General features: G+C 37.4%; 1 protein-coding gene and 1 pseudogene across 4 annotated transcripts in view; both read right to left on the reverse strand.

The window, feature by feature from the left end:
• HIVEP1 (HIVEP zinc finger 1) overlaps window positions 1–27050 on the reverse strand; it is a 160764-nt gene that overhangs the window by 42163 nt on the left and 91551 nt on the right. For all 4 annotated transcript variants that reach the window (XM_028152416.2, XM_054721466.1, XM_054721465.1 and 1 more), the window contains exon 3: window positions 23559–23612. In XM_028152416.2, coding sequence (XP_028008217.2) covers window positions 23559–23612 — 54 coding nt within the window. The remainder of the gene's footprint in view (window positions 1–23558; window positions 23613–27050) is intronic.
• Window positions 8053–11862, reverse strand: LOC103290230 (pre-mRNA-splicing factor RBM22-like; annotated as a pseudogene).

Consider the following 27050-nt stretch of genomic DNA (forward strand, 5'->3'; position numbering starts at 1 on the left):
CAATGATGCTCAAGAGAAGCCTGGTGCCGGCCTGACTGATAGTTCCCCCTCTTTGAGGTGATTTGCCTTTTTTTCTGCTTTAGAAATACAACTAGGAGCCAGCTCAGAGTTAGTCCATGTACAACTTTTAATTTTTTCCCCCTAGAACACACAATCTTCTAAGATTAGTTTAGCATACATTATAAAATTTTTCTTTTATTATATCTTCAAAAATATTTTCTGGTCAACATTTTTTAAGAATGAGCTTCCTTACTTTATGAACATCAATTATCTTTATGCTGTACCCCCATTATGATGATTTATATTGCTTGCATCTATTTCTTTTTTGCTTTTGCTTCTAGAATTATCTAAAGCTTTTCCCTTATGACAATTCAATTTCCAGGCCATTAAGTTCCTCACTGTTTCAAATTTATTTTAGTTTTGGACTGATGTTGCTTCATTCTCATTTTGTTCCCTTAGTTCCATATTTCCCACTTCATCTCATTTTATTGCCTCACATTATGTTTGAGTTCTTGCTTTAATAAATGTATGATATTATAAGTTGTATGCTTAAAAACTTGTTTCTGAGGTAATGTTTTCTTTAAGGCTTAGCTTTTTGTCTTTTCATGTTCCCTCTGCTTTCAATTGCCCAAGATAATGGGAAATGGTAAGGGGGTAGCATTCATCTGAGAGTATATTCCTAACAGTCTTTTTCTGAGTTTTATTTATTCCTTCTTCTAAGATTTTCTTGGATCTCTTTTAGCAGGATTCACTCTCCTTGAACAAGGGATAAAACCTTTGGGTGGGGATGACCTGGGATGTTAGATTGGTCTGTAAATTCCTGTTGTTACGAGGCCAAAGGATGATGGAGGGAATGAGAGAGAGATGTAAAAACAGGGAGGGTGCCAGGCACATAGATGAATAACACGCTATCATTCTAGAGGTTGACTTGAAGGAAGTTGTGTGCCTCACTACTGATTGTCAGACTTCTTCCTTAATTCTCCAGATTTGGGACCGGAGTGTACGAAGTGGGTAGTTAAACCATCTAAGAATTAAAGCATCTGACTAAGAGCAGTGTCCTCTTGGGAACTAATGCCCTAGACTATGAGGTGGCTGACCCATGGGTCTTCAAAGAATGATATACCTGGAGTAGTATTTTAAACTCACCTGACTCTTGATTAATTTCAATCTATTAGAGAATGACTGATGTTATTTTCTCCTGCCCACTTCCTTATCTACAGAAAACAGCACAATCATCAAACATTGTAGCTGTATCTACAACGTCTAGCACAGAGTTACCATAGGCCATAGAGTTTAGAAGATGTATGGACCAGAATGCCTCAAAGCAGAAATACAGTTATATTAGTTGAGGCAGAGGAAGGTGGGAGGGAAGCAGCTATTAACCATGATCACTTGAGTTTTTCAATAATTTTCAAGACACCTTGTTATGATAAACTAAAATAAAAATAAATTAGAGTAAGCAGAGAGAAACACCAACCATGCAACAAGTGACAGAAGACAGCCCAAGAAGGTGCCTCTTTAATATGCCCACTCCCTCGTCAACCAGTACACACACAGGCCCAACTTCTGCCTTATAGAATGGACACTGCTTTATATTTGTCGCCTTATGATTACACAGTGCTTAAAAAAGAAAAAGAAAAAGAAAAAGGGAAAGAAACACAATACTGCCCTCGCTGGGTGGCTCAGATTATTGGAGTGTCATTCTGTACACCAAAAGGTTGTGGATTCGATTTCCAGACAGGGCATATACCTAGGTTGCGGGTTTGATCCCCAGTTAGGGCATATATGAACCAATCAATGGTTCTCTCTCTACCCCCCTCTCCTTCTCCCTCCATCTCTCTCTTTTCCCCCACCCCTTGCTCTCTCAAATCAATAAAAACATACCCTTGGGTAAGGATTTAGAAAAACAACAATACTAGGATTGGACATGCTTGGTGAATATAACCCTCTGTGTAAAAGAAGAAACAAAACCCTCTTTCCTTATGCAGCAAGAACATACAGTCAGATTGGAAAGCAGGTGGGAAAGGCTCAAAAAAGGAATCAACAACTGCTGAAAATTATATTCTGGTCAATGTGCTACTGGAAATGGCTGACAAGCAGGCAGAAACTCTGAGACATCAAACTGTCAGAAATTCAAATAGGATTTCACTAAACACACACAAATCACACTCAGAAGAGGAGCCAAAGCTGGCAGTGTTGTCACCTTCAGAATCTTCCGACTCATTGGACTTTGTAAAAAAAAAAAACACAAAACACCAAGAGTTCTCCACAGGTTGGCAGTAGATGACAGCTTGGAAGAATCTGAGAGGCCACTTGACTGGAGCAAGGTGAATGGTTAGGATACTATGAGCTAAAGTTCCTCTGTGTCCAAGGCACTGAGACTTCATTTTCTCAGGCACAAGCCTAATCATTATTAGGGCCCCTATATTTTTTAGAGACTAACTCCACAGAGTTTAGAACAGCATCCCCAGCTGGTTCCCAAATTACTTCTACAGAATAAAAGATGAAAAAACAAGCAACTTTCCTGGCTCAGGAGAGTATCTGAGTTAAGTGTGACGAAGAATATTGTCAAGGTTGGTAGTAGGCAGGTAAACTACAACCTAATACTGTGTTTAAAATCCTGCCTTGACTGAAGGTGAGTCTCTTGTTTAGCTTTACTCAGAGACACATCAGTGTGAAAGACTTTAGATCTCTTTTGGGTCTTGGGGACATAAGGATGACATGTTTTCTAACAATTGAGAGCATGTTGGGTCAGAGAGTCAAGAGGTCAGAGAGGGACCATTTAGAAGGCCTTTCAGTAGCTAGGTTGAACTATCTGAGGTCAGTGTTGGCTGATTCAAAGCAAGGAAACCTGAAAAGGGTTTGCCAAAGACTTTCCCATCTTTATCAGGAGAACAGAGCTAGTTTGGGAGAGAGGGGGGGAAATCAATTCAGGAGAACAGAGGTAGTTTGGGAGAGAGAAAATAAATAAATTCACATTCCATTCCACCAAATCTCAAACTCAGTGTACATGTATAGACTTATAAATTGTAGCTGCAAGTCCAGGACTACAAATTTTCAATAGGGAAATATGATTAGGCTCATTATGACATAGCCACTTAACATGACATTATACAACCATTTAAAATAATTATGAAAAGTACATAGCTATATGAAAATTATAACTTATTAAATACACTTGCATTTTCTTTTCTTTCCTAGAAAGAAGTGTGGGCTCCAGGCACAGATCTGAGAGTACACAGTGATAACTATTCTTGTAAAAGTTCATAAATGACAAGCCAGAGAGAACATACAGTAGAGAAAGAAATCAGCCCTCAGAAACTTGGGTAATCCCTATATTTAGGAGTGAGCTAAAAATGAAAGAAACAAGGGGTAATAAGAAAGATAAGACAGAACATGTGAGAGTAAAGTGCCCAGGAAGTCAGGGTTTATGAACTTATAAGATGGAAGATGTGGCTAATAGTGTTAAAGCTTACATTCAGATAAACAGGACTAAACCAGAGGGCGCTGGATTTGATGGTCACTGGGACTAGGAGGACATCTCAGAGAGCAGCTTGTCAGTTAGATACGGGGGTAAAAGCGATATTACAGAAGTGTAGAGAGTGATGGAGGGCATGGTGACACACAAGAGTCAGCAAATACAGACCACTGTCTAAGAATCTGGCTGTGAAAAGAGAAAGGCAGGAGGTCAGTATCAGGGGAAGAGGTTGAAGGAAAGTTTCTTTATTATGATAAGGGGCACTGATTGTGCTTAAAACAGGAAGTAAAAGTCAACAGTGAAAAGAGATTGAAAATGAAATATAGATAATAAATTTATGTGCGATAAAGAATTATTCCAGATGTTTAATCAAGAAACTACCACATGGATGTGAGCACAACTAATTTAATTTAGCAAACAACAGGTACCAAGTGATTCATCCCCAAGTTCTTCCCATTCCCCATGGAATGTAATTCAAATATCTAACTTGGCCGAAGATGGCATGGTCATCTGGCTCTGAGCACCTTTCCCATCGCCCCCATACCATTTCCCTCTTAGTCACTGAGTTTCAGCCACGTGGGTAAACTTTCTGACCCTCCAACAGGCCTATCTCCTTCCTGCCCCTGGGAATTTGTACTTGCAATGTCTTAAAAAGCCCTCCCTACTCTCAACTCTTTAAATTGACTGGATCATTTCCCACCTTTAAGTCTAACACACAAATGTTACTACTAGGCTGTTCCTGTCCACCCTGTTGATTTCATTCTTAATTTGATAACAATCTAAAATGTTCTCTTTATCTATTTACATATTTTTATCTACCTTTTGATTAGTAAGATCTATAAGACCTTGTCTTTATTATTCACTCCTATACATCCAGCCTTTCTTTGCTAATGAAAGAAGTCTTCAAGTAAGAGAAACTAAGGAACGATGTTAGGCAACCTAATGATGTATTCATCATATTAGGAAATATTAATTAGAAATTCACATGACCATTTTAAATAAGGATGAATAATATTTAATAAAATTCAACAATCATTCCTTACTTATTAAAAGAAATGAAAACAACTCAACCTGCTTCCAGATGTAGAAAGTTGGAAATAGTATTGCTCCTACCCTAACAATAAAAAAGCCAGAAACATTACAAAAATCAAACTTCTCTTGAGCCTGTCAGAAAGCCAAGGCCACAGAGCAACCACACAGCCTGAACTCCATGGAGACACATGTGGACTGGGTCACTGGGACTGAGCAGGGCAGAGGATGTGGAGGAAGGCAGGGCAGCCATGCAAATGAATGAGAAAATATGCACTGAAATTGTAACAAATATTGGAGGCTGGACTAGCCTGGACTCAGACATGATAAAGTTCACACTCACTCCCAGGCTCTATTCTGTGGGCCCGCAGCAGGTGCTCACACAGGTAGAGGGCAGGAGACCAGGGAAAGAAGTCCTCCACATGCAGACATGCAGGAGGGGTCAGCTGCCATTGTGGAAAAGGCACAGAGCCCCAGGGCCTGCTTGAGCAATTCTCTCATATGGAGCAAAAGCCTTAACCTTTTTTTTTTTAAAATATATTTTATTGATTTTTTTACAGAGAGGAAGGGAAAGGGACAGAAAGTCAGAAACATCGATGAGAGAGAAACATCGACCAGCTGCCTCCTGCACACCCCCCCACTGGAGATGTGCCTGCAACCCAAGGTACATGCCCTTGACCAGAATCGAACCTGGGACCTTTCAGTCCGCAGGCTGACGCTCTATCCACTGAGCCAAACCGGTTCTGGCAAAAGCCTAAACCTTTAAACTGCTGTGGAAAAGGAGTTACAGATATGCCACCCACAGGCCATGGGTAAAACTCACTGTGGCTTGGGAAAGGGTAAGCACTCTCTACTCCAGGGGAGGTAGGAAACTGTCCTAGTACCACAATCCCATACCAATAACAGAAGTGTGCTACCATGGGTGAGGGGCAGGAAACACTAGAACTGCCCAAGACAGGCCAGATCAGGATAACAGCAATCCTCACCTATCTCTACTACCAGCCTAGCACTGAGAAAGAAGCAAGTCAGCTGTTAGGAGAGGGACAGGAGGATGAAGACTCCCACCGCCACCAGTGGCACAGGCAGCTGAAAGCTAAGCATGTAGCACTAACACAGAAAAATCCTCCAGGTCCCCAGCCCCACTATAAGCACAGGAAATGGCACTTCATCACTATGAGAATTCGAGGCCAGTGTGATACACTGAAGATGAACATAGCAATAACCTAGCCCAACTCCTGAAGAGACTGCCTCAACTCCCTGCCTGGTGACCTGACAGAAGAACGGTGCCCATCTGCAGCCATTAAAAACTACTGACCTCAGTATTTACTGTTATACACACATCCAAAATTCAATTAAAGTTTAAGACACACACATGCATGCATTTAAAAGCAAACCACTGTCAAGAGATAAAGTAATCAAAAGAACCATATTCCAAGATGATTGAGAAGCTGGAACTCTCAAGGATTCTACACTAATAAAAGAGAAACATGCAAATTGACTGTCACTTCACGACACCCACCAGCCAATCAGGACTATGCAAATTAACCCGACAAAGATTGTGGCGGCCCCGCCCCCCAGCCGCTCTGGGCCTCTGGGCAGCACGCACGCACGCAGGTGCAGAGCAGCCGGTGGGTCGGGACCCCTGCTATGAGGGAGAGGGCAGGGTGGAGGGAGCTACAGGAGCGGCGCTTTGGCTGGAGCAAAGACTGAAGGCACCGGCCGGAGGGAAGACTGAAGGCACCGGCGAAGACGGAAGGCTCCGGCCGGAGCGAAGACGGAAGGCTCCGGCCGGAGCGAAGATGGAAGGCACCAGCCTGAGTGAAGACTGAAGGCTCTGGCTGGAGTGAAGATGGAAGGCAGTGGCCAGAGCAAAAGCCTGGGTCCCAGGTGCCGGAGGAAAACTGGTGCCGGCAGCCAGGGGAATGAAGGCCTATTGCACAAATCTTTGTGCAACGGGCCTCTAGTTTAAAATAACTGTTATTAATATGTTAAAAAATCCAAAGGAAATGATTGATAACATGCATTCAGAAAAGGGAATTAAAGAAAAGAGGGAAAAATGAAAATGAAAGAACTAAAAGATAAAGAAAGCTTTTGATAACTCATTAGTAGACTCAAGAAAATTAAGGAATCAGTGATCTTACAGATAAACCAATAAATATTAACCAAACAAAAACATAAGAAAAATAATATAAAAAGAAAAGTGCATCCAAAAGCCACAGGACAATATCAGATGGTCTAATGTGTACCATGGGACTGCAGAAGAAGGAAGAACAGAGAACGGTAGTAGGAATTTGTGAAGAAATAATGGCCAAGAATGTTCCAAAAATAAACACATAAGCAATAGATCCAAAACGCTTAGACAATCCAAATGGATAAATAAAAATAAAAAATAAGGATAAAAAAGAAAAATCAAATTAAAAAACAAACACACACACACCTAGGCACATCATATTCAAACTGTCAAAAAACAAAGATAAAGAGAGAACCTTCAAGAAACCCATAGGGTCGAAAAATGTGTTACTTATAGAGAACCAAAGATAAAAATTAAAGCAGGCTTCTCAATGGAAACTATGACGTAACATTTTAAAACTATTGTGAAAGAAAAAATAAATTGCTAACCCAGTATTCTTCTTTCTTTCTTTCTTTTTTTTTTTGACATTTGGAAAATTGACCTATTTTAATTAAAAAAACAACAACAAAAAAACACACACAACACAACATCAAACTATGTTTTACCATCTACAATTCAGTTATATCCAAACATTCTAAGACCAAACAGAGTTCCCTGCCCAGAGCAGGGAATTAAAATGAGACACACCAAGGTGAATGCTGAAGATCAAAGTTCCAGCCGAGGTCACAAGCCTTTCATTCAAACACACTCCAAAGCTTTTCGCTTCAGTCTGTTAAAGTGTTTTACAGAAAGTTCTTTAAAATAATTTCATCCCAGACACCAGGTTTCTTCAATGATACACAGCTTCATGACATTTGTTTCCATCCAAAAGGTATACAAAGTAATTTTTATTTTTGTCTCTTTTGGTAGTGTAGAGAAGTAAAACCATCAGCCAGATTCCTTTAGTAACCAATGAGGGAAGGAGAGGTTTAGAAGAGACCTGGGCAGAGCTGCCTGCTGGATTCCACTCGTCTTTCTGAGGGTGTGTCTTCAGAAGTGTTAAATCACACTTATGCCACTACAATGATTAGTACTAGTAATCTTTTTTTTTATGATAAAAAGGAAAATACCTAATGGACATAAAAATGGTCAAAAGATTCTTTCCGCAGGTTAATGCCCCCCCCCCTCCAAAAAATAATACAAAATGAACATATAATTGGGATGGTAACTCCATTAGATACTCCAATTCACCCCAATGCTTGCTTCCCATAGAAGGGGAACAGGCATTAAGTTTTCTTAGTAACGTTATAGTAGTAACCAGATGTGTCAATGACAGCTTAAGGTCCATCAATCAAAGCATGGCTATTGTTTTCTGACTGCCCACATCTGAACACATTCAGCTACTATGGAAACTACAAAGGAAGGAAAAATGTATTTATTCCAAGATTTGTTTCCTGAGATTTTTAAGCGCCCTGTCTTCTGTAGAGCCCAGAATGGGGATAATGTGTTTCCCAGCATGAGCTCCCATTCTCTGAGGGTCCTGAGAAGGATAGTGGATGGGTCCTGGAGCCCTCATGAGAGGAGGAGGTGGTCCCACTGGGTGGAACACATGTGGCCCCAAACCTGGGGGTGGGGTTAGGAGTGGGGCAATTCCGGGGGTGGGGGGGGGGTGGCGGCAGGGCGATGTTCACCACAGCTGGAGGGCCACTAGGGGGCAGGCTGAAGTAGTTGGCAGAGGCTTCTTCCTCTGCTGCAGGAGGAGGAGGAAGAGCTCCTGGCAGGCCTGGAACGGGCTCCAGCTTGATGCCAGAGTCTGTGGTTCCATCTTTCTCTTTTTCTTTTCCTTGGGCTACTTGGGACCTTCCCCATTTCACATTAAGTCGAAGGCCATTGACAATTAGCTTAAAGGACTTCTCCGCAGCCACTTCAGCAGCCTGCCTTGTGGCAAACTGGATGAAAGCACATTACTGTCTCTGTACCTCGGTGACCAACCGAATCTCTCCAAACCGGCAGAAATGATTTCTTAGATCTCAGTAATGGTATCGCCCAGACTACCAACATATAGTGTGGTGATAGTCTTGTCCTCTGGCTGGTCCAAAGGAGGCATTGTTGAAGCCCGCTTTAGAAGCTTATCTGCCACAGGGTCATTGATTCCACAATATCGGTCTTTAATGTTCTGATCAGCAAGGGGGTCATCTGGATTTGTAGTCTTCTCATGTCTGTATGGACATTCCTCTCCTCTCTTACATTCTCCTTTCACCCAGAAGGAGCATATGCGGGGTCGATTCCTTCTGTAGTAGGGCGTGGTCCAGGCCAGTTTGAGCTGGAGTCAGTATATTGTACAACAGCAACCTCTGAGGACATCCCGTGCCTCATTAAAGGTGCATCAAGCAAAGATCAGAGCAGTTCTTAGTTTTAAAAAGGCAAGATGCAATATTAAACTTTTACAACATAATAGGTAACAAAATACATTAAAAAAACTGTTCAAAAGAAATAGAAAGCCCTAACCGGTTTGGCTCAGTGGATAGAGCGTCGGCCTGCGGACTGAAGGGTCCCAGGTTCGATTCCGGTCAAGGGCATGTACCTTGGTTGCAGGCACATCCCCAGTAGGGAGTGTGCAGGAGGCAGCTGATCAATGTTTCTAACTCTCTATCCCTCTCCCTTCCTCTCTGTAAAAAAATCAATAAAACATATTTTAAAAAAAAAAGAAATAGAAAAATAATTATGGGGTGGGGGGGGGAATTGGAATTCATGATTAACAGGCTAAAGTTAACAAACAGAAAAAAGAAATGTAGTAGAATAAACACATACTAAATTCCATATTATCACAAATATAAAGTTTCCAAAAAAAATTTTAAATGCTATGGGATTAGAGTATGGGATGGCATGTGAGGCTTTTACTACAACTCATTTAAATTCATTGTGCACAGATATAAATGTGTAATGAAATACTTGACACTAAAGTAGATCAAGATCAAGTAGCAAAATAAAAAACCAACAAATAACTGCTTATTTAATAACTGAAAATAGCACATCAAAATCTAGTAGATATAACAAAATAGATACTAAAATATTTGTATAATAAATCATTCAAAGGCAAATAATACTCTGGAACATTTTATATGTAAAAAAATGTGCTAAGAAGACAATACTCTGATTTCAAAGAAATAATTAGACTGTAGGAATATAGAAAAATAAAATAAAAACAAAATTAAAATAAATAAATCAAATTGAAAAATTTTTAAGTAAAATAAGTAACACTTATCTTTGAAAAACATTTTTTTCTCTAGTATTTTTATTGATTTTTAGAGAGAGAGGAAGGGAGAGGGAGAGAGATAAAGAAACATCAAAGTGAGAGTGGAACATATATAGTCTGCCGCCTACACATACTCCCACAGGGGATGGAGCCCAAAACCCAGGCATGTGCCCTGCCTGGGTATCAAACCAACAATATTTCAATGCATGGGTCAATGACCAACCAACTTAGCCACACCAGCCAGGGCAATCTTTGAAAATTTTAATTAAATATAATTGCAACACTAGGACAAAATGGCTACACCAGTATTTCAGCATTTATTTTCTCTAATACTAAAAACTGTATTCAAGCTTTAAACTAAATTTTTAATACTCTTCTAATAAAAACAAATCATAAACATATTTTATTTGATGTTTTGTAATAAGTTTATAAGAGCTAACATTATTCTGATATGTTCTATGTATTACAATATTAAGAATTACTTAAAAGAAACTGAACACTATTAAAATAAAGAATATTAAATTAACATAAAAAACAAATTTAATACTCAATCTCTTTCAGAAGTATATCTTAGGAAATAACAAAGTAATGACATTGAGTCACAAGTATATTTTCATGCTGAAAGTTCAAATTGCTAAAATGTTCTGAATCTACCTTACTCAAAAGAAAGGGTAGAAAAGGTGAAGGAATTAAGCAAAAACAAAAATAAAACCTGACAGACAACAGTATGGTGGTTACATGAGGAAAGGGGCATGGAGGTTGGCAGAAGAGGGTAAAAGGGGGATAAATGGTGAATCAAAGGAGACTTCACTTTGAGTGGTGAACACACAAAACAATATACAGATGATGTGTTATAGAACTGTACACCTGAAACCTATATAATTTTATTAACCAATGTCACCCCAATAAATTCAATAAAAAATTTTTAGAAGGAGACAAGACAGTTATTCCAAATATATTTCTCTATCTTCAAATCCCTTTCTCTCTTGATTACTTTAGGAAATGATTCTGAACAACTTTTTGTTCTTTTGTAGAAATTGTAGTCTTGAAAAAAAAAATTCTCCTTTTGTTTCAAATAAAGGATTTTCATTGGGCCTTATCTTTGTTTCCTCGTGTATAGAAAATCTAATGTAGGATTCCTTTTATCAATTGCATAGCAATGTTCACAGTCTACTTGCTTTGAAAATCTGAATCGTTTGCACATAAAAATACTATACTTAAGTTTATTCCTCCTCTGGGGCATTACACAGGACCAGAAAAACTTTCTCACTAAGTACAATTTTTGTTACTGATTTCTAACTTTGTTACATAGTAGTCAGAGAACTTTGTGTTGTTTAGTTTTAGTCCTCTTTATGGACTAAGTTATGGCTTATCCTGGAGAATGGTCCATCTTCACTGGACAAGACTATGTATTCTGCTATTCTGGTGGAATGTTCCATAGATGTCTGTTAGGTCTAGTTGGCTTATTTTGTTAAGTCTTTTATTTCTTTGTTGATCTTCTGCCTATTCCATCCATTATTGAAAGTGGGGTACTGAAATCTCCAATTGTACTGTTGAATTGTCTATTTCTAATTTCACTTCTATCAGTTTTGCTTCATATATTTTGGGGCTCTGTTGTTAAGGGGATATATGTTTATAACCGTTATATCTTCCTGAGAAATGGACTCATTTCATTTGAAAATGGAAAATGGTTATCTCTAGTATCATTTTTTAATTTAAAGTCTCTTTTGTCTAATATTAGCATAGCTACTCCAGCTTTCTTATGCCTGTTGTTTGCATGGCATATCTTTTTCCTTCTTTTTACTTTCAAATCCAGTAGTGCCTTGAAATCTAAAGTGTGTCTCATAGTAGACAGCATATAATTAGATGCTATTGTTTTTAATACAGTCTGATAAGCTCTGCCTTTTGACTGAATTTAATCCATTCACATGAAATACTATTATACACAGCTGAATTTATCTCTGTCATTACTTTTTGTTTTCGATACATCTTGTCTTTTTGTTCCTACACTTCTCCTTTACTGCTTTATTTTACATGAAGTGAATATCTTCTAATATAACATTTTAATTTCTTTAATGGTTTTTTCACTAATTTTTTTAGTTATTTCCTCTTCGGCTTACCTTACATTTTAACTTATCAGAATCTACATCACATTTATACCAACTTAATGCCAGTGAGACATAAAAATGGTACACTTACAAAGCTCAATTCTCTTTTCCCTTTTGTGTGGTATTATATATACCACATTGAAAAATATTACACTCCAACCATACACTGTTATAATTACTACTTTACATAATATCACTTTTAAATAGGCCACTAAGAGAAGAAGAGCAAGTAAATACAATATTTATATTAACCTTCTTATCTACCCTGTAGACAAGCACTTTTGCCTGACTTCTAAGAAGCACCTCAAAGAAAGTGGTAAGAACCTTGTACTTCAAGTCACTTATTTATATAGAAAATGCCTAGGCATATGCATGAGGTAGTTACCTCAGAAGTGAAGAGAATAAATTGTACATAACCTATTTTCTTTACAAGATCATTCTTCTATGAATCCCCAAAATGCATTCCTTTGTTTTTCATAGTCTTCAGGGACACTGTCCTCAAAGCAGCTCGAATCCGCACATAATTACCAGAAAACCATTTCATCTCTCTTGTCAAAAAATGAAACACTAGATATAAATACATACTTTATACCATCTCAAAAAATGTGTTTTGAACATTTTATTCTCCCTAAAATCATGACGCCTCGTCTAATCAATTTTGAGAGCACTGTGTCATGACAACTGGCAGTGGCTTTCTCCCTTTCTAAATGGTGCATGAAATCATTGCACATCTTCCAATCAATAGCATTTTTAAGTCAATGGAATGTGCTATAAAAGCACAAAGGACAAGAGCCTTTCTATAAATCCTATAAAAATAAAACCTTGGTAGCTATTTAAGTCTCTGATTCAAAACGTATTATTAAATGGATAGTTATCAGTAACACTATTAAAAAATATTGAGAAGGAAGCAAAGTTTTAGTGTTTTGCATTTAAATACCACGAGGACAGAATACTTAAAGACACGTATTTTACATTAACGCACTGAAAATGCTTTATTTATAATTATGCCAATCAACTTCCATAAAGCTGGCACAGTCTATCTGAAAGGCAATAATATCTTGGGATTTTTAAATCTTAAAATATTGACAGGATTGACATATGATACCTTTAACTCACACACATGGTACAAATAATTAAAACAATACTATTTCCTGTAATTCAAGCAACTAGCATTGTCTATCACGCTAGCAGAATGCTTCACGAGACCAGACTATTTAAATTTGAAATTCCAAGTAAATATTATATGGAGGTGAATTTCTTTAGTGAAAAACAGAAAATCTGTTGCTATTTTCCCCAGGGAAATTTGTTAGGCACTGCTGCCGGTCTCCATAAAACCTCATGAATTTTGATTCTACCAATTCAGATTTTATGATAATTTGGGCAAAAACTGAGCTAAAGCTTATGGGTTCCTTTAGGATTTAGACTTTTGCTTCCTATCTATTTGCCAGGGCTAAAAAAAATGGCTAATGCATAATAAAAACTTACTGAGTACAAGACTGAAGTAACAACTTTACAAGAAAAACATGACAAATTTTCTGGAACACTTAATATTAAGAACATATAAACATTTTATTTAAAATAAATACCCATTAACATGCTTATTTTAATATACTGTTCCCCAGTAATTAATTTATAAACCCAGGAATAATGACTTGTCAAAAATATACATTTAACTAGTTAGCATTCCAATAATCTATCTATATAAAACCCTAATATGCAAATAGACCGAACAGAGGAACGACTGGTCACTATGACACACACTAACAACCAGGAGGAAGACATTCAATGCAGGAGCTGCCCCCAGCCCACAGGCCCCGATCAGCGGCAGCAGCAGGGGCAGGGTTGGCAAGCGGGTGGTGCCAGGCCAAGACAGGTGTGAGCAGGGACCCCTATCACCCCACCGGTTGCCCCACAGATCGGCCCTTATCACCAGCCAGGCCTAGGGACCCTCCCAGTGCACTAATTTCATGCACCGGGCCTGTAGTGTATACTATATGTATACCAGAGGCCCGGTGCGCAAACTTTGTGCAAGAGTAGGCCTTCCTTCCCCCGGCTGCTGGCTCTGGCTACCCTCTGGCACCCAGGACCTGGGATTCCCTCCAGCCACTGGCAGGCACAGGGGATCTGGGCTTCCCTCGCAGCCCCGGATTCGTCAGGAAGGTCATCCAGTCTAATTAGCAAATTATGCTTTTATTATTATAATGTTAGTATGTACTCAGTCCCAGGTTGTTTGTTATTTGTTTTCTTATTGTTTCAAATGTATGTTTTGTTCTCCCTTAAACCCATGTTAAGCTTGGTCTTTTATTTCTTAATACATATAATTAGTATAATGAAAGAAAAATAATAAAAATTATAAAGTTGGCTTCAATTTCATACTTTTACAATGGGCCAGATGTTCTCATTATATTTCCAGTTACCCAGATATGTACTCAATGAACTTAAAAAAGTTGTATTATCTAAGATGGCATAAAAAATGGCCATTGAAAAACTTAAGTTCAGAATTTTTTATTGAATTTTTTTTTGGAGAGAGAAAGAGGAAGAGAGAGAGAGAGAAAAAACACACACTGATTTGTTGTTCCACTTATTTATGCATTCATTGGTTGATTCTTGTGTGTGCCCTGACTGAGGATCAAACCCACAACTTGGGCATATTGAGATGATGCTCTAATCCAGTGGTCGGCAAACCACGGCTAGCGAGCCACATGCGGCTCTTTGGCCCCTTGAGTGTGGCTCTTCCGCAAAATACCACGTGCGGGCGCGCATGTACAGTGCGATTGAAACTTCGTGGCCCATGCGCAGAAGTCGGTTTTCGGCCTGGGAGAGTCTATTTTGAAGAAGTGGTTCTAACGCCGAGCCACACTCAAGGGGCCAAAGAGCCGCGGTTTGCCGACCACTGCTAACCAAATGAGCCCAGCCAGGGCCCAGAATTTTATTTATTTAATGCAACAAAATATTTCCAGTTGAATTCAATCTATGATAGATTGGTTATATAACTTAATTAAACAGAAATTTAAGATGGAGTAGAGTTATAGAGCAACACTCTTTATGTGGCATAAAAAATGAAACACTCAGAAAGAAGGTGTTCTGGATGAGTTATCTAGAAAATGGCCTTTGTTAGCTGCAAGATTTTTGCCTGGGTAGCAGGATTTTGTGGGTAAACAAGATCTACTCGAATTGTTTGGGTCTGATAGAATCACCCAGATTTGATTACTAAATTGAATTCACCAACAGATTTCCAGGAAACAGGATCACTAGAAACATCAAATACAAAATAATCTATTCCTATAGAGCAGTATTAAAATATTTCTTAGGTTAGTTAAACTGCTGAAACCAAAGTTTCAAAATGCAACAGCTCAACACTGAGAAAGTTCAAGTTGGTTCCAGTTCACCAGGGGTGCTCTGTGCTCGGTTCCATGCACCTTTGCAAGAACCTGGGCTGATGGCAACTGTGACATCTTCAACATGTGGCTTTCGGGGGTAGTTTGGTATCACCCTCCCCCTTTTCATCAATAAAGTGAAAGAGTAAGAAGGAACAGTTGGGTGGGGGTGGTTATACATCAGGCTTGGAAGCGGCACACAGCACATATGGCCAGTCCATGGCCAACCTAACTACAGAGGAGGCTGGGGAAGGTATCTAGCTGGGTGCCCAGGAGGAAGGGAAGAAGAGATTCAGGTGAACAGCTAATGTCTCTGTCACAAAAGTCATTCAACAAGCAGGTCTCCTATAGCCTCTGTAATTTTGAGCCTCAAAAGTCTTATGAAAACAAAAGGGCAGTTTGGAGGAGTAGCAGTTAGGTTTTGGGGACCAGATGGCATTAGGCTGGGTGACCTTGGCAGGGATGTCCCATCCTTTTGGGGCCACAGCTCTTTCAACCAGAGAAGAATTCTCTCTGAGTTTTAGCCTCCTGCTGTTCCCTGTAGACTCTCATTGCAGCTGCCTCAGCTATAGCACATTAGGGGCTGGGAATGAGCACAACAAAAAACCCACACAAAACAGTGATTTCTCCCCGCTCTCTCTGGTTGTTGGGAGACCTTTTTCCTTCTCTTCAAGCCCAAACAAGAGGACTTCTCCTGGAGCTCTCTGTTGGCACCTATGTCCATGTCCACAGTCTCTGCTGTCCTGAGCCCAGCCGAGGGGACACAGAGAAAAAGGCATGGGACACTAATGGCTTGTTTGACGGCACTTCCAATTCTCATCTTCCTCCCCAACCGACCAGCTCCTCTTTCCTCTCCAAATTCCTCCCTGCATGCTAAGTTCAGTGGCACGTGCCATAGGATGAAGGATGTTCACTCTATCTTGCCCTAAACTGGACCCTGCATTATTAATTTTATACTTGCTTAAATTCTCATCTATAATAATAAAAGCATAATATGCTAATTAGACCAGACGTCCTTCTGGACAACCTTCCAGATGAAGCCGGGGCTGCGAGGGAAGCCTGGGTCCCGGGTGCCGGCAGCCAGAGGGAAGTCCGGGTCCCGGGTGCCAGAGGGAAGCCAGTGCCAGCAGCCGGGGGAAGAAAGGCCTACTCTTGCACAAATTTCGTGCATCGGGCCTCTAGTTTAAGTATAAAACAAAAGCAACAACAAAAACTTCAAGGAATATGCTGTAGTTTCCTTAAGTTTTCTTAATGTCAAGATGAAATAATATTGTGTAACTGGCAGTAGTTAGAAGGGAAAGGGGGGAGGGGAGAAAGTTTAAATATGCTGATTTCCTCATTTTTCATAGTTACAAATATATCTGAAGTAGCTAAAATTCAGGAAGAATCCACAGAGAAGCTAATAATGACGGTTGCCTGATCTCACTCAGCTTGTGTTAGACTGCATTATTTGTTCAAATTATTTGTTGCTTCCACCTATTCTCCTCTGCCATTCTTCCCAGTAGACCAAATATATTTCTTTATTTTATTCAGTTTGGGTTTGACCTTTCTGCTTTGACCAAATAAATGTGAGTACACATGACATGGACCATACTGGAGCATAAACTTAAGATGCACCTGCAAGGTTTGGCCCTGCCTCTCTTGTTCCTGCCAGGACTGGGTTCTAGGTGGGTCATAATGTATTCATTTTTAGACTTGGAGTAACAAACCAGGAGCTACACTGTAAGGGGGTGATAGCTGGGAGAACTTGGTAGGTAGGTGGTATGAATACATAGATGGAGGGAGAGCACAAGAATGAAGTAGAAAATGGAGCTAGAGGCACATGTCCTGACTCTGGGTGACTGTGGGTGGAGGTCCTATCCCACTGCCATTACAAAGCAGCTCTCCTTCATTTTCTGGGCAGGGCTGGATCCCTCCGAAGCCTCATTTCATTAGTTGGTACTCTAGGAGTTACTGAGGAGACAAAACAGGACATACTATATAATAAAAGCCTAATATGCTAAGTGTCCGGTTGGCCATTCAACCAATCTAAGTGTAATATGCTAATGATATGCTAAGGCTGCCCAACTGCTCGCCATGAGGTGCACTGACCAACAGGGCACAGCTGACCAGTCCCTATGACATGCACTGAGGGCAGTTGCTATAATGTGCACTGACCACCAGTGATTTCAATAGAAAAGAATAAAGGCTTAAGAATGAATAAGCCCAGTTTTCAACTTAAGAAATTTGATAATAGAATAAAACCAAAGAAAAACAGGGGAAAAGATAATAAAGACCAAAAAAAATTTTTAATCCTCACCCAAGGATATGCTTTTTAAAAAAATTATTTTAGAGAGGGCGGGGGGAGAGAAAGGGTGAGAGAGAAACATTGATCTGAGAGGGAAACATGATTGGTGACTGCCCGCAGGAGCCCGACAGGGGATAAAGCCCGAAACCTGGGTATGTGCCCTGATCGGTATTCAAACCTGAGATCTTTTGGTGCAGGGTTCGATGTTCCAAACAACTGAGTGCCACACCAGCTAAGGCAATAGCAAAATTTGATAAAACTGAAAAGAATGATATAAGAGAGTATCAAGAAAGTCAGAAGTTGATATAACAAAAAGGGGTGAAACAGACAAACCCTTGGCAAAACTAATCAAGAGAGAAAAAGCATGAATGAACAATACTAACAAAGAAAAAATGGAGACATAACTAGAGATCCATCAGAAATAAATGAGAGTAGGAGAATGCCATGAGTGATTTATTGTCACTAAATATGAATACTTAATATTATAAAAATATATAATTTATTGTCAGATTGAAGAGAGAAAAGAAAGCTTGAATAGTTCCGTATCATTAAATGCACTGACACTGTACTTAAAAAAATCTATCCTCAACCCCTCTGAAAAGTTAAAATATATTCTAAAACATGCCTATAAAGCTACCATTTCAATTTTAAACAAACACCTCCTTGGGAAGCAGGCAGATAACAGTTCTCAGATAACCTTAACACAAACCAGACAAGGACAATTATAGGAAAGTAAAGTATCTCTTGAACATGAATACAGAATTCAACAAATATTAACAAATCTAGCAGTATGTTTAAAAAGATTAAACATCAAGACCAAATTGGTTTCATTTTATTTAAAAAACGCAAGGTTTAAACATTAGAATATGAGAATAAAGACCATAAGATTATTTCTACATATGAAGAAAAAGTATTTATGAAAGAGCCCCTTAAGATGTTTTAAATCTCATAAGAAATAGAAGATAACCTCCTTAAACAATTAAAACAAACAAACAAAAATACTGAATCCCCCTCCCATAAAAAGACACCAAATATTTTAATGGTGAAATTAGAAGAATTCCCTGTAACATTAAGAACAAGTCAAGAATCCCTACCATTCTTTTGGCACTCTACAAGAGACAACTGGGTAAAACAAGAAAAATAAAAGAAAAAAGAATCATTATTTTAAAAAAGAAGAAACAAAGCTTTCATTACTCCTAGCTGATATGACTGTTTATAAGAAACTCTAAAGCATCTGTGAACAAATTTTCAGAATGAATGAGGTTAGCCAGGGGGCTTGACATAAGATAAATATACAAAAATATGTTGCATTTCTATTTGCCAACAAGAGCTAGAAAATGATTTCTCTCCCCCGCCACACACACACACACACACACACACACACACACACACACACACAATTAATAAAACCAGCAAATAAATAAAGTCCTAAGAAATATAAGGAATAATCATAAGACATTAAAAAATACAAGTATTAAAATTATACTATCTACTATCTTTATGGATAGGAAGGCTGAAAATTGTGACTATAGTCAGTTTGCCCCAAATTCAATGCAATCTCAAGCAAAGTTCCAAGTTTTTTAAATGCTAATTCTAAAATTTAAATGGATAAGCAAAAAACTAGATATTGGAACCCTAACTCACACCATACTTTTAAAAAATCAACTCCAGATGAATTTTTAATCTGAATGTGAAAATATTTTTATAGAAAACAGAAAAATATATGTAAGACCTTGTGGTAATAAAGAATTTATTAAGATAAGCACACAAAAATCCCCCCCCAAAAAAAACACTAATGGTAAAAGGAAAAGATTGGTAGGTTAATAATATTAAAAACCAAGAACTTCTGTTTATTAATAGGAACTCTAAAGAAAGAGAAAAATCAAGCAAAAAATTACAGCACATAAAATGGATAAAAGGTTATCTAAAATATATTAAGGTTTTTTAAATGCATAAAAGATACCAGCAAGCATTTCAAGAAGTGCAACTAAAGACATGTTTGACATTACAACATTAGTATTCAGGGAAAAATAAATCAAGAGCAGAACAAAATAATATTTTATATGCACTCAACTAGAAAAAAATGAAAAAGACAGACAATACGAAGTACTGAATAGCACAAAATGAATTCTTACACTCAACCTTTTGTAAAACAATTTAGCATCACCTTATGAAGCTGACTACCAACATTCCCTAAATAGTCCACATATGTGCACTGAGATATGAGAATATTCATAGCTGCAGTGATTGTGACAGCAAAAAGGTAGAAGTAACTTGAATCATCAACAACAGAATGGAGGAACAAATCATTACATTCAATGAAGTATTATTCAGCAGTGAAAAGAAACAGCTACATCCATGAATCTTAGAAACAATGCTGAGTAAAAAAGTTGTTACAATTATGTAATTTTATTCTTCAAGCTCAAACTCAGCCAAAACTAAAAAGTAAATGCTTCAACAATATATAATTAATTCTAAGAACCACTAAAATGATGAACACTAAGTTGAGGAGAGTAAATACCACTACAGAGCAGACAGTGGCTGCAATAAAGACTAGCATGTGGGTTTATGCAACAGTATTAGCAATATGCCAGTTCTTAAATTGGGTATTAGCATCAAAGACTACCATGTTATTTTTATGTTTTATCATTTCAGATCTTACATATATTAATTTATATGTAAAATACTGTATGATAAACTTTAAAACAGTTTTGAAGCTTGATTCAAGAGACAGCACATAAACATTCTCCTAATAAACTGATCTATATTTCTTCCCGGTTTATCTTACACATATTTCTCCAGTACCACGTCAGTGACATTCACTATCTTATTTATTTATTTATTATTTTTATTTACTGATTTGAGAGAGGAAGGGAGAGAGAGAGAGAGAGAGAAACATTAATTTGTTATTCCACTTATTTATGCTTTCATTGGTTGACCTGGGATTGAACACCCAACCTGGGTATATCTGGATAATGTTCTAACCAACCAAGCTACCTGGCCAAGGCCTTCCTATGTTATTTAACTGATGCACAATAATTTTATAAAGAGTATCAAACACAATGGATATTAAGAACAAGTAAATAGCACTGTAAGAAGTAACATAATGACAATTTGGAGAACTGTGTGAATATTTCATATTATATTTTCCCCAAAATTGATTAAAATCAAAATAAATCAAAGAAATCTGATTTTCATTCATAAACAGAAAGAATAAAATACATTAGCACAATTTAGTGCACTTCTACATTCTATTGGTGTGCAATAGGCAAAAGTAAGTTTCTTTGACAGTATATTATACAGATTAATCTTTCCTTAAAACTTTAGAAAACAGGAAAGAGAGCCATTATAATCTATCAATGAGCAAGTTTTTTGTGTTTTCTTTTTAAAGCCTACCATTATGTTAACTGCTTCTGAAGATAAATTAGCTACTTGTCCTAATGGTTTATAAAAAAAAAAAAAGAGTGGAGAAAGAACCTTAAAATAAGTTAAGGACCACAGAATCTACAATGCAGACAAAGCCTTAGAACCTTCTGTGAGCATTGTAGAAAAAAAAGCCAGATGTAGAAAGAAGTCAAACTTGCAGAGGAAATAAAAGCACAAAAAGTAGTGAAAAAGTGATCTATCTTAGATGAGTCATTTTAATCAATAACAATAAATAACTCGATTTTTAAGTATATTCTTCAAAGGAATAAACTTCTTTTAATAAAATAGCTCAGCAAGCAAAGATCTGAGAAATCTCAACACCTATGTTACGAAAAGATTTCTATCCCGTGGTGTTAAAGACAACACCTTAACACCAACTCCTTCATTATTTGAGAGAAAAACTACTTTATTTTTAATTTGCCCAGAATGTGTATGTAAAAATGAAAGCCAAATAGTAATTCTAAGCAGTGAATCGCACAGAACAATGCTCATTTGGTATTCATCCTAGGTCTTAAGTAAGTATAGCCTGCCAAATGTAGCTCACTAGATTATTCTAAACCTCATTATCCACTTTCTTTTTCTAGAACCTTTGTTCCATTTCCTCCTTCCCACCAGGCATTTAGTTCACTGTTCTTCAAACTGTCACAGGAGTAAGAAAGAAGGAAAAAGAAGACAAGCACACATTTATTTTGCTACTTGAAGCAGCTCTAAGTCATTACGAGATGTGAAAAAGGTTAACTATGTAAAGGGAAGTTTAAGATCTCTCATAGCCTAAGTATCTTACATGCTTTCTGCCTACAGCAGTGTGGGGAAGGGATCTACAGTCAGCTTTTCAGAGGGACAGCATGGCTATGGTGACTTCTCTGCTCTTTCTAGACTTGCTTTTCCTTAAGAATGTCATTAAAGGTCTTATTTGACATGGACCTTCCATCGATTCCATGGAAGGAGGAGGTAGGGGCAGAGACAAAAAGAGGAGGAGCACACTTCTTTAAGGTTGCTGCACATCACAGCATAACTATTCATACCAACACCAAATAATCTTGGGGATTGCACAGCCTGGTCCAAGGGATGGGGAACCTGGGCAGGCAGAGATTATTCCCACTAAAAATACCTAGTTAGGAACCTAACCAGATTTAAAAGATATTTTCTTAAAAAGACTTTCAACTGAAATCCTACATGGCTAATCCATTCACTCTGTCAAAATATAACACTCTAATTAGAAGATCTAACAGGGACAAAGTAATAATAAATCATGAAATATAAATACCATAAAGAAAACTTTCTACCCTTTTAATCAATTTTACTCATTAACAGATAGTGTTAGAACTACCCACCTTGCTGTCTTCCCTCCCCACAAACTGTTGTATATTGAATTTTTTTCACATTACTTAGACAAATAATATATATGCTTTCTATGAGGAAAACCAATTTTTGCCTTTAAACTTACTTTTTATACAAAATTATACCCACTGTAATTAGCAAAAGGACACAAAGACATATAAATAAAAGTTTATCATTGTACAGATATATCTGTATATAAATCTTTTCAAACTTGATCAAATCCTATATATGGATGTGTATGTGTATGTGTGTGTGTGTGTGTGTGTGTGTGTGCGCACGCATGTGCATGTGTTTTTGTGTGCTTTGGATCCAACAAAAATATTGTATCGTATTTTACATGCTATATTGCAATTTCATTTTCATTTAGCAACAAATTCTCACAGTCAACTGAAATAATTAACATTTAAAAAAAGCTGTATAACATGCAAACATATTAATTTACTACCATGTATTCAATTACTCCTACACTGGCTAGCATTTAGGTTATTATAGTTGTCTTAGGTCTTGGTCATTTCAAAAAATACTGCATTATATGAGCGTACAGTACACACACACACACGAACGCAGTCATCAGCATCCATTATACTGGTTCTATTACTGCTATGGGACAATCTCACAGACTCTCAAAAGAGCTGCAACAATCCTCACTCCTACCAGCACTTTCTCTCCTGCAACAATCGCACTCCTATCAGCAATATGTAGGAAACTATTTATATGTAGGAAACTATTGTAGAATATGCTATGTGGCTAAAACAATTCATAAAGCAAAGTCACATACTTTTAGGTATCAATTTTTTAAATATATTTTTATTGATTTCAGAGAGGAAGGAGGAGGGAGAGAGAGAGAGAAACATCAATGATGAGAGAGAATCATCGGTCGGCTGCCTCCTGCATGCCCCACACTGGGAATGGAGCCAGCAACCTGGGCATGTGCCCTGACCGGGAATTGAACCGTGGCCTTCTGGCTCACAGATCAATGCTCAATAATTGAGCCATGCTGGCTGGGCTAGGTATCAATTCTTTTAAAGTGATTTTTAATTGTGTGATATGCTTACACCAATTGATTTAGCAAAGCTGCAGTTATAAGGTGTCTATACAAGAATCTCTGCAAGAATAAAGTTTATACTGGAGTTGATTTTAATTTACCTTTTTTTGATACTTCTGCCCCATTAAGTTCTTTTTGTGCTTCTTCAATTTTGTCTAAGAAAAACAAAGAAAAATTTATAAATAAATTTATCATATACAAATAAGAAGTCAGTAAAATAAACATACTTCCTATAAACAGTTCCTAACACACAGGAATAAGTATTTGTTAAATGGATTATTTATAAAACAAATATGCATAAACTGGTAAAGCAATGACATGTTTTCTTTTAAAATTATACTTACAATTTAATCCTTAGTCACAAAGACCATTTCCAATTAATTAATGTTTCCATGATATAAATAATTAGTGCATTTAAAATACTGAACTACAGTTAAAAATATGTAGTTGCTTAATAAAAGTAACAAAATAATACTTTCCTGATGAAGATATGTAAATGCCCAAAGGGATTTTTAGCAGATATAACAAATGCCTATTAGCTTAGAAAAGTCCAAGCAAAATCCACAGATGGCCTAAGACCTAAGTTGAACATGGAAGAAAGAAAAATAAAGGAAATGAGCTAAATAGTGCACAATACCCAATCACTTTTGCCAACTCCTGATAACAGGACAGATTTACCTATGAATTGTGTGGTTAGAATAGTGCATTAAAGAGATACTATAAAAAAAACTAATGACTACATTCATGAGAAATTCCAAGCCAAAACCTCCTGTCTATGCCACTTCTGAAGTCCTATTCTATAGAAACAGAAAATAAATGTTTACTGGTGTTTTAAAAAACAATAACTAATGACTAAAGAACTGTTACATGTGCACAAAGTTAGAAAGATTAGGTATATCCCAGGAGCAATAACTAACGAAGACTTGGGAGGGCTGCTTAAGGAAGGAACGGGAGAGGGCGGCAACTGAGGGCCTACAGTTCTTCCATCTAAGGCTTGGCACGACTGGATTTTGTAAATTAGTACATGTTCTATTTGGGTAACAATTAATTTTAATTTTATAAAGATATACATATTTGATGACTATGACAGTAACCAACACCAAGTTTCAATACAGGGGTCTATGTACTAATTATAATTGTAAAAGTTATAAAATTCCCAAGATACTATTTTGTACTGAAATAAATGCAGTACCAATAATTATATAGTATTTTAGATAGTCCATGGAAGTATAGTTTAAATGCTTTCAAAATACTGATACTTCAACCATTTATGCCTTCTGGCATATACAATCAGCCCTCAAATGATCTCCCATGATAAACCTACCACTACCAGCTATAGAAGATGTTACCTCCAAAATGACATCCTTCCAAATAAATAAAAGACACAGATCCCACCACAGGCCCTTTCAACTTGGGACTACCTGCCACTTCCCCCATCAATCTTGCTGAAAAGGCCAGAAATCCAGAAAACCTTTGATATACTGATCAAACTTCTTTCAGTCGCATATTTCTCCATCCAGTGTGCCACATCAAGGCAGAGGTGGAGCGGCAGAATAAAGGAAACAAGCTAGTTTGAAATATTAGACACTACATATCAGCAATGATCAGAAGCAACTACATTTTAATCCTGACAAATGCATTCCCCACAGCAGTGTCTACTTGCTCCTGCTAATTATCAGATCAAGAATAAGATTTATAGAGACAACCTTATGAAATAATATAATTTTTCTTATTTATACACTTCATTTATTTCTCATGAAATGATGAGTGAAATTGAAAACAGCACTAAAAGAACCTTATTAAATGTAGAAAGTGGATCCTACATTCAATAGCAATGTTACTTCAAAGAGAATAATACCAAATACATGGATGAAATCTATCCTATATAATCCTATGTAATAAGAGGAATATGCTAATTATCTGTTACTCTGTGATGTCAGGACCAATCTACAAGTGGTGGAGAGCTATAGGAGGATGGGGCAGCGAGCTACAAGCAGACAGCTACAGGGGCGCGGGGCAGCGAGCTATGAGCAGTGGAGAGCTGCCAGTGGCGGTGGGCAGGTGGCAGCTGAGGCAAGTGGCAGCGAGATACTCACGCTCAGATTATTAATATAAGTAACAAAAGGACAAGGCCCAGTTCTTAAAAATACAATACACTAAGTACATTGTAGATTTTCAATATGTAAATAAACACATCACAAAACTTAAATACATAGCCCTTGAAAAACACAAAAGGGAAAAACACTATTATTTCTATGCCAGCAGTTTGTCCAAACTTAGGAACCATAAATAATATATATGTATATATTATATATAGTCATAGTAGTAATACTGTGTTTAAGAGTTTATGCAAACATAAACTGGCGTTATATAGTAAAACATTTTATTAACAGAATCAATTACGGCTCAAAGCAACAAAAATCCACAACAACACGTATTAAAAGAATAGCTGCTATTTGTTTAGTATATTGAGGTTTGGCCACCTTCCATTTGTATTTTAATATAACAAATTCTTACAAAAATGACTTCAACTTACATTTGATCACTAAATTCTAGTCTTTGTTTTTAAATTTTTCAATTAAGTTGTCTTTTTCTCTTTATAATAGTAGCATATACTAGTAAATCAGTAGATTCGGGTTATCTGTTATGTTAGCTATAAGCATCCACTTCAATGCTCTCACCTAGAGCGCCAGTTCAATAGGTAACACAATCTTCAATTAGCAAGCTTGCAAACAGCTATTACTAAAAGCTTTTGCTTCAATTTTTATAATAGTCCTGTTTATACTTAACCTTTATTTTATGATTCTCCTGGTAAAATATAATGTTTTGAAGACCCACTCAAAACTACAGGGAAAGTAGTCATTTATTACATGCTCCTAATTGGTTTACACAGGCCATTTACTCATATTTAAAAGCAATATTTATCATTTTTTCACTATGACCCAGAGCAAGAAATATATTTTACATTTCAGCCAATTACACATGCATATATATGTCTACACATAAATCAGAAACAAACTCACCCACACTCTACTTTCTGTCCTTTCCTATTAAAAATGAAAAATGCCATCCTGCCCACTACACTGATTTCACAACCCACTTCTGGATTGTAAACCTGCAGCTTGAAATTCACTGATATAAGAAACAGTTATCAACATTCCTTTTTAACCCTGTTCCCTTTACCAAACCAAGGGTAACACTTCCCAGCAATAATATATCTCATTACAAGCCTTGATTGTGGGGTTGGGGTGGCATGTTGTTTGGGATGGGATCTCAGGTTCTGAAACATCTTCCATCATGCCCTCCCCAATGGCACTGTTCTCTCAGGAGGTAACAATTTCACAGAGAACTATACATTTACAAATAAATAGTTTCTCTGTTGCTGTTGCTTATACATGTATATACATGCAAAACGGACACTCACACCTTGCTAGTAAACCTACTAGTAAAGTAAGCAATGCATTCTTACTGTAATGAACTCTTAAGAAACAACCTATTAGGGTTCAGGGAAGATGACCAAATACTCTATAAAAAATTATTTAATAAAGCAATCTTCAAATGGGCGGTAAGCACATGCTCTCCAAGCACTTTCA

This window comes from Eptesicus fuscus, chromosome 9 (genome assembly GCF_027574615.1).
Source record: "Eptesicus fuscus isolate TK198812 chromosome 9, DD_ASM_mEF_20220401, whole genome shotgun sequence".
Lineage (NCBI taxonomy): Eukaryota > Metazoa > Chordata > Mammalia > Chiroptera > Vespertilionidae > Eptesicus > Eptesicus fuscus.